The sequence below is a fragment of the Oncorhynchus tshawytscha genome, linkage group LG06 (genome assembly GCF_018296145.1).
Source record: "Oncorhynchus tshawytscha isolate Ot180627B linkage group LG06, Otsh_v2.0, whole genome shotgun sequence".
Taxonomy (NCBI): Eukaryota; Metazoa; Chordata; class Actinopteri; order Salmoniformes; family Salmonidae; genus Oncorhynchus; species Oncorhynchus tshawytscha.
In genome coordinates this window covers 18125386-18137097 of record NC_056434.1, presented here as the reverse complement: position 1 = coordinate 18137097, position 11712 = coordinate 18125386, and the positions used below count along the sequence as shown (strand labels likewise).

Here is an 11712-nt window from a genome sequence, read left to right as displayed (position 1 = left end):
AGTACGTGTACTCCGAGCATGCGCTGACCAACTAGAAAGTGTCTAAACTGATATTTTCAACAGCTCCCTGTCTGTAATACCATCATGTTTCAAGCAGACCACCATAATCCCTGTGCCCAAGAACACCAAGGTAACCTGCCTAAATGTCTACCGACCCATAGCACTCATTTGTAGCCATGAAGTGCTTTGAAAGGCTGGTCATGGCTCATATCAACACCATTATCCCAGAAACCCTAGACGCACTCCAAATTGCATACTACCCCAACAGATCCATAGATGGTGCAATCTCAATTGCACTCCACACTGGCCTTTCACACGTGGACAAAAGGAACGCCTATGTGAGAATGCAGTTCATTGACTACAGCTCAGCATTCAACACCATAGTGCCCTCAAAGCTCATGACTAAGCTAAGGATCCTGGGACTAAACACCTCCCTCTGCAACTGGATCCAGGACTTTCTGATGTGCTGCCCCCAGGTGGTTGTAGTATCTGGGATCTACATCTGTTTATATTAGTTACTGTGCTGTTACTAAGCAGTAATGCATTACGGCAGTGTTACGTTACTACACCTAATAGGAAATGCACATGCGCACTGGGATGCCGGGAACTGTAGAGCACGAGGGGTTTTGAATAAACAAAAACTAACTGTACTCCCGTCTCCGGCCTGGTCATTTCTCCACAACACAAATATTACAGTGGTAAGGGTAGGCAACAACACATCTGCCATGCTGATCCTCAACACTGGGGCCCCTCGGGGGTGCGTGCTTAGTCCTCTCCTGTACTCCCTGTTCACCCACGACTGCGTGGCCAAACACAACTACAACATCATCAAGTTTGCTGATGACACAACAGTGGTAGGCCTGATCACAGACAACAATGAAACAGCCTATAGGTAGGAGGTCAGAGACCTGGCAGTGTGGTGCCAGGAAAATAACCTCACACTCAACGTCAACAAAACAAAGGAGATGATCATGGACTTCAGGAAACAGCAGAAGGAGCACCCCCCTATCCACATAGATGGGACAGTAGTGGATAGGGTAGTAAGTTTTAAGTTCCTCGGGGTACACATCACGGACAGACTGAATTGGTCCACCCACACAGACAGCGTGGTGAAGAAGGCTGAAGAAATTCGGCTTGTCACCAAAAGCACTCAATCTTTTACAGACGCACAATCAAGAGCATCCTGTCGGGCTGTATCACCGCCTGGTACGGCAACTGCTCCGCCCACAACCGTAAGGCTCTCCAGAGGATAGTGAGGTCTGCACAACGCATCACCGGGGGAAAACTACCTGCCCTCCAGGACACCTACACCACCCGATGTCACAGGAAGGCCATAAAGTTCATCAAGGACAACAACCACCCGAGCCACTGCCTGTTCACCCCGCTATCATCCAGAAGGCGAGGTCAGTACAGGTGCATCAAAGCAGGGACCGAGAGACTGAAAAACAGCTTCGACCTCAAACGTCCCGTTTGTTCATCCTGCTTGGCTGAGAAATCAACCGAAAAATACTTCAACTATAACGCCAAACTTTTTTCAAAATATGCTCCATAATATCGACAGAAACACGGCAAACGTTGTTTAGGATCCATCCTCAAGGTGTTGTTAACATATCTATTCGATAATATATCCGTCGAGGCAGTTGGTTTCTCATAAGAAACGATTGGAAAAATGGCTACCTCAGTATTTTACGCAAGGTTTTCTCCCCCGGGAGACACCATGCGACCACTCGCCCTATATGGTCTCTTGCAGCCATTCTCCAATGGAAATGCCTAAAAAGACGTCACAATGCTGTAGACACCTTGGGGAAAACATAAGCTGACTCCTAGCTCCTTCACGGCCATATAAGGAGTCATTGGCATGAGGCGGTTTCAAAAAATGCGGCACTTCCTGATTGGATTTTTATCTGGGTTTCGCCTGTAACATCAGTTCTGTGGCACTCACAGACAATATCCTTGCAGTTTTGGAAACGTCAGTGTTTTCTTTCCAAAGCTGTCAATTATATGCATAGTCGAGCATCTTTTCGTGACAAAATATCTTGTTTAAAACGGGAACGTTTTTTTATCCAAAAATTAAAAGAGCGCCCCCTATATCCAACTGGATAAACAGCCACCACTAACATTGAGTGGCTGCTGCCAACATACGGACTCAACTCCAGCCACTTTAATCATGGAAAAATTGATGTAAAAATGTATCACTAGCCACTTAATATAAACAATGCCACTTAATATAATGTTTACATACCCTACATTACTCATCTCATATGTATATACTGTACTCTTTACCATCTACTGCATCTTGCCTATGCTGTTCTGTACCATCACTCATTCATATTTTTATGTACATATTCTTCATTCCTTTACACTTGTGTGTGTATAAGGTAGTTGTTGTAGTATTGTTAGGTTAGATTACTCTTTAGTTATTACTGCATTGTCGGAACTAGAAGCACAAGCATTTCGCTACACTCGCATTAACATCTGCTAACCATGTGTATGTGACAAATATATATATATATATATATATATATTAAAAAATATTTTTTTTTTTTTTTTTTTTTTTTTTTTTTTGAAGGACCACCCATATCCAATGGTTATATTTTTTGCCTGTGATCCACCAACCAACCCTTGGTTACATTTGTGACCCCTCTGTTTTCTTTCTCTCCCTTCCCCCTCTTTCCCAGGGAGGACCTGGCCTGCAGACTGCCAGAACTGGAGCAACCTGGTTCTGACCAGGACAACCTGGACTCTGAGGCATCGCTGAGCTCGGAGAGCCTGTTGGGTGAGCGCTGCAACAACTCGGAGCCCGAAGGTCAGTATTAAAGGTATAGTCCCCCCCCCCTTCCTACCTATTCACACCTGTGGGTTTCTCATCGGCCTGCCTGGCCCCCTGTCTGTCCCTGCTGTCTCTGGTGCAGGTATGGACATGCTGGTGGTGCTGCATTTAAAGAGGTTGGCGGAGGTGCCGTCTGCTCTCTAGCAGGTTGGAGGCTCCCGGTTTACAAGCAACGTGTGTGTGTGTGTGTGTGTGTATGTGTGTGTGTGTGTGTATTTTTGTATGTTTGCATGAGTGTCTGTGTGGCATGCAGAAACTTTTACCAGACTAACTGGTGGGGGTAGTAGAGGTCTGAGGGGGACTGATTTCTTCATACCGCTCCTGCTACTTTTCATACCGTGCTCGCTCCCGCTGACTTCTTGTCTGACTCCCACCCACTCCTGCAAGAACTGGTCCCCAATCTGACGCAGTTCTGCAATGTTATTTTAGGTGAACTGTATGTGACACAGCTCGCTTTGCAGCCTCAGTCCCAGCAATCTTGCCACCATAATCAAGATCAAAATCCGCAAAAATAGCCTGAGAAATAGGTTAAAATACCAGAGATTCTCTTCGTGGCCCATTATATTTTGTTATCGGTATTATTGGGCTGTATCAGCCAATAGGGTAGACGTAGTTTGATAGAGTTGGCAAATTATAGGAAAGTGGACACTAGCTACTTTTAGCAACACTAGTATTTACACACGGGTTGCTGGGAATTATCTTACAAAAAAAGTAATAGTCCGCCGGATGCCAGAAGTTAACTGTTTTATCCCCGTGGATTGATGAGGAATTGAGAAGTTGTATGGTTGTGAGGGATGAGGCAAAAGGAAGGGCAAATAGGTCTGGCTGCACAACCGATTGGCAAACGTACTGCAAATTGAGAAATCATGTGACTAAACTGAATAAAAAGAAGACCCTATACTATGAAACAAAGAAATATATAAAGAATGGGAGTAAAAAGCTTTGGAGCACCTTGAATTACATTTTGAGCAAAAAGGCAAACTCTGCAATATTCATTAAATCAGATGGATCATTCATCACAAAACCCACTGATATTGCCAATTACTTTAAGGATTTTTTTATTGGAAAGATTAGCGGATGGAAAATTGTGAGGATAATAGCGGACAATATTTCCACTCCTATTTGCCATATCTTCAATCTAAGCCTACTAGAAAGTGTGTGCCCTCAGGCCTGGAGGGAAGCACAAGTAATTCCGCTTCCCAAGAATAGTAAAGCCCCCTTTACGGGCTCAAATTGCCGACCAATCAGCCTGTTACCAACCCGTAGTAAACTTTTGGAAGTTGTGTTTGACCAGATACAATGCTATTTTACTGTAAACAAATTGACAACACTTTCAGCACGCTTATTGGGAAGGAAATTCAAACACAGCAATCACACAAATTACTGATTATCGGCTGAAAGAAATTGATGATAAAACGATTGTGGGAGCTGTTTTATTAGACTTCAGTGCGGCTTTTGACATTATTGATCATAGTCTGCTGATGGAAAACTTGTGTTATGGCTTTACACCCCCTGCGACATTGTGGATAGAGATTTAGCGGTCTAATAGAACACATAGGATGTTCTTTAATGGAAGCCTATCCAACAAAATCCAGGTAGAATCAGGAATTCCCCAGGGCAGCTGTCTAGGCACCTGACTTTTTTCCCTCTTTACTAATGACATGCCACTGTCTTGGAGTAAAGCCAGTGTGTTCATGTATGCAAATGACTGAACACTATACACGTCAGCTACTACAGTGAGTGAAATCACTGCAACACTTAACAAAGAGCTGCAATTGGTTTCAGAATGGGTGGAATAAGTTAGTCCTAAATATTTCAATAACTAAAAGCATTGTATTTGGGACAAATCATTCACTAAACCTCTACTTAATCTTGAAATAATGTGGAAATTGAGCAAGTTGAGGTGACTAAACTGCTTGGAGTAACCCTAGATTGTAAACTGTCATGGTCAAAGCATGTTGATACAACAGTAGCTAAAATGGGGAGAAGTCTGTCCATAATAAAGCACTGCTCTGCCTTTTTAACAACACTATCAACAAGGCAGGTCCTACAGGCTCTAGTTTGTTGCACCTGGACTACTGTTCAGTTGTGTGGTCAGTTGCAATCCACAATACAATCCACCTGTGTGTAATCAAGTCTCCGTATAAATGCACCTGCACTGTGATAGTCTCAGAGGTCCGTTAAAAGCGCAGAGAGCATCATGAAGAACAAGGAACACACCAGGCAGGTCCGAGATACTGTTGTGAAGAAGTTTAAAGCCGGATTTGGATACAAAAAGATTTCCCAAGCTTTAAACACCCCAAGGAGCTCAGTGCAAGCGATAATATTGAAATGGAAGGAGTATCAGACTGCAAATCTACCAAGACCTGGCCGTCCCTCTAAACTTTCAGCTCATACAAGGAGAAGACTGATCAGAGATGCAGCCAAGAAGCCCATGATCACTCTGGATGAACTGCAGAGATCTACAGCTGAGGTTGGAGACTCTGTCCATAGGACAACAATCAGTCGTATATTGCACAAATCTGGCCTTTTATGGAAGAGTGGCAAGAAGAAAGCCATTTCTTAAGATATCCATACAAAGTGTTGTTTAAAGTTTGCCACAAGCCACCTGGGAGACACACCAAACATGTGGAAGAAGGTGCTCTGGTCAGATGAAACCAAAATTGAACTTTTTGGCAACAATGCAAAACGTTATGTTTGGTGTAAAAGCAACACAGCTCATCACCCTGAACACACCATCCCCACTGTCAAACATGGTGGTGGCAGCATCATGGTTTGGGCCTGCTTTTCTTCAGCAGGGACAGGGAAGATGGTTCAAATTGATGGGAAGATGGATGGAGCCAAATACAGGACCATTCTGGAAGAGAACCTGATGGAGTCTGCAAAAGACCTGAGACTGGGACGGAGATTTGTCTTCCAACAAGACAATGATCCAAAACATAAAGCAAAATCTACAATGGAATGGTTCAAAAATAAACCTATCCAGGTGTTAGAATGGCCAAGTCAAAGTCCAGACCTGAATCCAATCGAGAATCTGTGGAAAGAACTGAGAACTGCTGTTCACAAATGCTCTCCATCCAACCTCACTGAGCTCGAGCTGTTTTGCAAGGAGGAATGGGAAAAAATGTCAGTCTCTCGATGTGCAAAACTGATAGAGACATACCCCAAGCGACTTACAGCTGTAATCGCAGCAAAAGGTGGCGCTACAAAGTATTAACTTAAGGGGGCTGAATAATTTTGCACGCCCAATTTTTCAGTTTTTGATTTGTTAAAAAAGTTAATATCCAACAAATGTCGTTCCACTTCATGATTGTGTCCCACTTGTTGTTGATTCTTCACAAAAAATACAGTTTTATATCTTTGTTTGAAGCCTGAAATGTGGCAAAAGGTCGCAAAGTTCAAGGGGGCCGAATACTTTCGCAAGGCACTGTATGTACACGGAGAACTAACATTAATAATATGCATGTAAGTCTCTCATGGGTCAAAGTAGAGGAGTGATTGACTTCATCACTATTTGTTTTTGTAAGAAGTGTTGACATGCTGTATCCACCAAGGTGTCTGTTTTTAAACTACTAACACAGCTCGGACACCCATGCATACCCCACAAGACATGCCACCGAAGGTCTCTTCACAATCCCCAAGTCAATAACAGACTATGGGAGGTGCACAGTACTGCATAGAGCCATGGCTACATGGAACTCTATTCTACCTCAGGTAACTGATGCATGCAGTAGAATCAGATTCTTTTTTAAATGGAACCGTGGGGATTGTGAAGAGACAGACACACGTACACGACAGGCACGCTACACACGTACACATGGATCTGGTATTGTATATAAGAGTGCGTTCGAGAAGTATTCAGACCCCTGGACTTTTTCCACAATTGATTTTTTTCCTCCCTCATCAATCTACACTACACCATAAAGATGAAGCAAGAACAGCTTTTTAGACTTTTTTTTATTATTTATTTATTTATTTTTACAAAAAATATCACATTTACATAAGTATTCAGACCCTTTACTCACTACTTTGTTGAAGCACCTTTGGCAGCGATTACAGCCTTGAGTCTTCTTGGGTATCATGCTACAAGCTTGGCACACCTGTATTTGGGGAGTTTCTCCCATTCTTCTCTGCAGATCCTCTTCAAGGTCTGTCATGTTGGATGGGAAGCGTCGCTGAACAGCTATTTTCAGGTCTCTCCAGAGATGTTCAATCAGGTTCAAGTCCGTGCTCTGGCTGTGCCACTCAAGGAACAGAGACTTGTCCCGAAGCCACTCCTGCGTTGTCTTGCCTACCACTGAAAAACATCCCCACAGCATGAAGCTGCCACCATGCTTAGGGGTGGTGCCTGGTTTCCTCTAGACGTGGCATTTGGCATTCAGAGTTAAATATTGGTTTCATCAGACTAAAGAATCTCGTTTCTCATGGTCCTTTAGGTGCCTTTTGGCAAACTCCAAGCGAGCTGTCATGTGCCTTTTACTGAGGAGTGGCTTCCGTCTGGCCACTCTACCATAAAGGCCGTATTGATGGAGTGCTGCAAAGATAGTTGTCCTTCTGGAAGGTTCACCCATCTCCACAGAGGAACTCTGGAGCTCTGTCAGAGTGGCCATCGGGTTCTTGGTCAGCTCCCTGACCAAGGCCCTTCTCCCCCAATTGCTCACTTTGGCTGGGCGGCTAGCTCTAGGAAGAGTCTTGGTGGTTCCAAACTTCTTCCATTTAAGAATGATGGAGGCTATTGTGTTCTTGGGGACCATCAATGCTGCAGACATTTTTTGGTACCCTTCCCCAGATCTGTGCCTCGACAAAATCCTGTCTCGGAGCTCTACGCACAGTTCCTTCGACCTCATGGCTTGGTTTCTGCTCTGACACACTGCCAACTGTGAGACCTTATATAGACAGGTGTGTGCCTTTCCAAATCAGGCCCAATCAATTGAATTTACCACAGGTGGACTCCAATGAAGTTGTAGAAACATCTGAAGGAGGATCAATGGAAACACGACGCACCTGAGCTCAATTTCAAGTCTCATAGCAAAGGGTCTGAATATTTATGTAAATCAAGTATTATTGTGTGTAGATTGGTGAGGGAAAATAAAAATAAAAACATTTTAGAATAAGGCTGTAACGTAACAAAATGTGGAAAAGTCAAGAGGTCTGTATACTTTCCGAATGCTCTGTATGTGATAGAGTAGTGGCCTGAGGGAACATACTTAATATGATGTTATGTAATATTTAAAATTGTATATAACTGCCTTAATGTTGCTGGACCCCAGGAAGTGTAATGGGGATCCTTAATAAATATTATTCAATTTGAACTTACTCTGTCGATAGTCTTGTAGGCTTGACCCTAATGCAGGGGGGAATGTGAGGAAAAAAACATCTAATGGAACATATAATTAACCAGAATTTATTAACATGGGTCTGTTGTAGACATATGGAGTTCCTCAGCGAGGTCAGTTCCTCTCTGCTTACTTCATGTCAAGTCCCCCACAAGTTCTTGCTTTTTTTTTGTGCAAGTGTGGTACACGTGCAGGACTTGAGGTAAGCGGAGAGGAAGTGGATGTACAACAGACCCACGTTTGGAAAGTCTGTTTAATTTATGTTCTATTAGATGTTTTTATTTCTTAATTTCCCCCTGAATAAGGACCAATCCTACGGACAATTGGCAGATTAAGTTGAAATTTAATTTAACTTCCGGCGGACTTTAAAAAAAGTAACTTTTAAGAGCGGGACATTTTGCAGGCAGAAAAATACATGTTATCATGAATATTTATTTCCACTCAATGTTGGAACCTTAACTAATGCCTATAATATTTAGGAAGTTGATTTTCATGGAAAGACAACTTTCTATTTAATTGAGACCACACTTAGGCGCATTTGATCTTGCACGACAAACACGAGTTGAGGTTGGTCAACTGAATTTGAAGCAGAATTATCCAATGAGAGTTAGTGAACAGTGCGACAAAGAGCTGCTTTAATACAATAGTTAACCCATACAAAATAGAAAGGCAACCATTCAAAATAATCTGGGGGGGGGGATATATTAATCTCTAAATTATCTGACTGCCCACTGGAATAGAGCTCTCTACATGGTGGCATGTTTTGGTATTGATATGAGCCTCTTTTTCTCTCATCTGTCTCTTCCAGGGAGAGGTGTTTTCCTGTTGAGTAAGGCCAAGCCGAACTGCCCTCCCAAGCCTTCTGACCTGGCCCAGAGACCTATGTCCCCAAGGGGGTGTTCCTCTTCCCCAAACCTCATCTCCGATGTTGCCTTTGGCTCCACCTCCCGGCTCCAGCTACCACGACGCCACCCCATCATCCCCGACACGGTGAAGCTGCCCCCGGGCATCCACTCGCACCCCCCCACTGTGGACCTCACCCCCCCTGCCAATGGGGTCTTCAGCCTGGTGAAGAGGCGGGAGCAGCCCGCCCGACGCAAAGACAGCATCCAGTCCCTGTACATCAGCCCAGACAAGGACCTGTTCCCCTCTCCTCCCTCCATCTCCTCCCTCCCCCTTTCCACCTCCACTCCACAGAGCCTCCAGACCGCCAGCAAGGCCCTCAGACGGTTCTCAGACCCAGACGTCCCCTATGTAGACGAGGCCTGACACAGACAGGAGGCACAATAGAACTTCATATCTATGCCTCTCCCCACAGCCTGGGGATACAGTCCGTTTAGTGTCGCAGTTGCCATGGAAACCGATCATGGACGTGTGTTTTATATTCTTGTGACTTATGAAAACAGGATGTGTCACCAAGCACTTTGTCTACAATAAATATATTGTGGTTTTTTAAGAGACAATTTAAATCCATTTTGTGCAGACTCATGGACTCCATGGATGTTTTATTTTTGTTTTTATTTTTGAAATACCCCCTTGATTTCATGAGGGAAAAACTGCAGGTTATTGCACCTTTCTTTTCCCAGGTCTCCTTATGAGAAGACCTGAACAGTGTTCTCAATGTAATGTCAAAAGTGCCTTGATTTGTACAAATTCATTATTTCTAGTTTAAATCTTCAATGGGGGGGGGATTTTTGTATGATACTCTTGTACTTATTCATTGAAATTATACCGACTCAAAGACATACTGGAACGAGGAACAAAACACTTGATGCAGTTATGGTCCCTTGAAATGCCTTCTCGTCGGAAATGGACTCTCCCTCAATTTCCTCCCAGTATAGGAACTGCTTTCACTTGTCAAAGGGGAGAGCAGCTCTAGCCACTTTCCTCCTGGATGAAAACCACCAACACTTGTCAAGGGCTGCGTGCCATGTCTTACTGGACCTTTTCGATTCTACTTTCTGTCATGATTCTGCAGCTACATACATACGGCTTCAGTCAACTGTGCTGTACCTGCCACTCTAAGTCAATGGGAGGGTCAGGGTGCCTATAGACTACAGACGACCCCTTCAGAAGTTGGGTTTGATATTTAATACTAATGTCCTCTCAGAGATGAAATCCAACAGCAGTCTGTCTGTGTACTGAGAAAATAGCAATTGGGAATGTCTGGGATTGAATGATGTGAGCTGTAACAGGACAATACAATGCTTGTATATGCTGCTGTGGTCTTTAATTTGTAACACACTATTTAAGTTCACAACCATAGGGACAAAGTAAAAGAGACCAACGTAGTGAATATCCATGTTCATGTGTTGACTGCTCTACTCATAGTGAGGCCAGGGCTGGATTAAGCAATCACATTTGTTAGCAGGGTCTCCATTTTGTTGGTGCCTTTTTCAAAACATTTCATGCAATTCTACTTAATTTACATTCCCTGAATAATGTTTTAATACCACACAAATTAACAAAATAGGTGGTGTTGGGGTTCTTTACTTGTTCCTTGTCAATCATTGGCTCATTGGTGAAATTAGCATTCAGACAATATCTTTAATTAAATAATTCAAAAACCTTTATTAATGCAATTGCAGACAGTTGACAACAGGAACATAACAAGCATGTTTCAGAGTAAGTTCTGCAAAATAGAGAAGGGTCTGAGTTGTTTTATTATTCCTACAGTCATATCTTAGTGATGTCACTGCCTATGTCATTACCTTCTACTCATGAGACCAAAACCATGCCTTCACTGCTATATAAACAAGAGTTTGTCTAAAAGCTCAGCAGTAAATGTCCACTTGATTTAGAGTGGAATGTCGCTGACTAGTCTTCTCTTACACTCCCCTGCAGAATTCTGTCTCAGTCACATTTCTCAGGCAGAGATGAGAAAAGACTGGAAAATATTAAAACCTTTATAATGAATATTGTTAATCTGTAATCTAGGACCCTATATATGTAATGAGGGAGGGGTTTAATTCTCAAATTGCCAAGGCAAGAGGTTCCAAAACCCTTCTATGAATATATCTATGGCCACAATGCAACAGGCTGTATATTTGGCTCGCATTGCGCCTTCCCACTGTAGGCATACCGGGAACTGCCAAAATAAAGGAAACACTTGAGTAAATTGTGTGACACTGGAAATAGTATTTAGTAGCCTACTAATTTCAACAGTAAAAGTTCAAGGATGTCTGATGTCCGGTATGTCTCATTTGCTCCTCTTTAATTACTTACAACTTGAGTTGAGCTGTATGTTATCTCCATTTGAGGAAATAAAACCGAAGGAACTAGAATTTATTGGTGGGGATGTCTCCAGTTGTGTTTAGACCAGAGGATCTTCCTCTTCTCAGTGAATTTCATTTTGAAAAAGTTAATATTTTTAGATAAAACTATACTAAATATAATCACGCCACCAAATAATTGTTTAAAACACACTATTTTGCCAAGGGCTACAGTAGCCTCGAGCACTCTAGGGTAGCCGGAGGACAGCTAGCTTCCGTCCGCCTCTGAGTCCATTGACTTCAATACAAAATCTTGGCAGCTCATGGTTATCAC

General features: G+C 43.1%; 1 protein-coding gene across 6 annotated transcripts in view; it reads left to right on the top strand.

Moving 5' to 3' along the window:
- Positions 1 to 11454, top strand: part of LOC112252175 (unconventional myosin-IXb) — a 119042-nt gene extending 107588 nt beyond the window's left edge. For 4 of the 6 annotated variants that reach the window (XM_024423182.2, XM_024423180.2, XM_024423181.2 and 1 more), the window contains 2 exons: positions 2679 to 2806; positions 8975 to 11454. In XM_024423182.2, coding sequence (XP_024278950.1) covers positions 2679 to 2806; positions 8975 to 9435 — 589 coding nt within the window. In that variant the 3' untranslated portion in view covers positions 9436 to 11454. Of the gene's footprint in view, positions 1 to 2678; positions 2820 to 8974 lie in introns of all 6 variants that reach the window. The other 2 variants (XM_024423183.2, XM_024423185.2) reach the window with 1 other exon arrangement.
- The last annotated feature ends 258 nt before the right edge of the window (positions 11455 to 11712 follow it).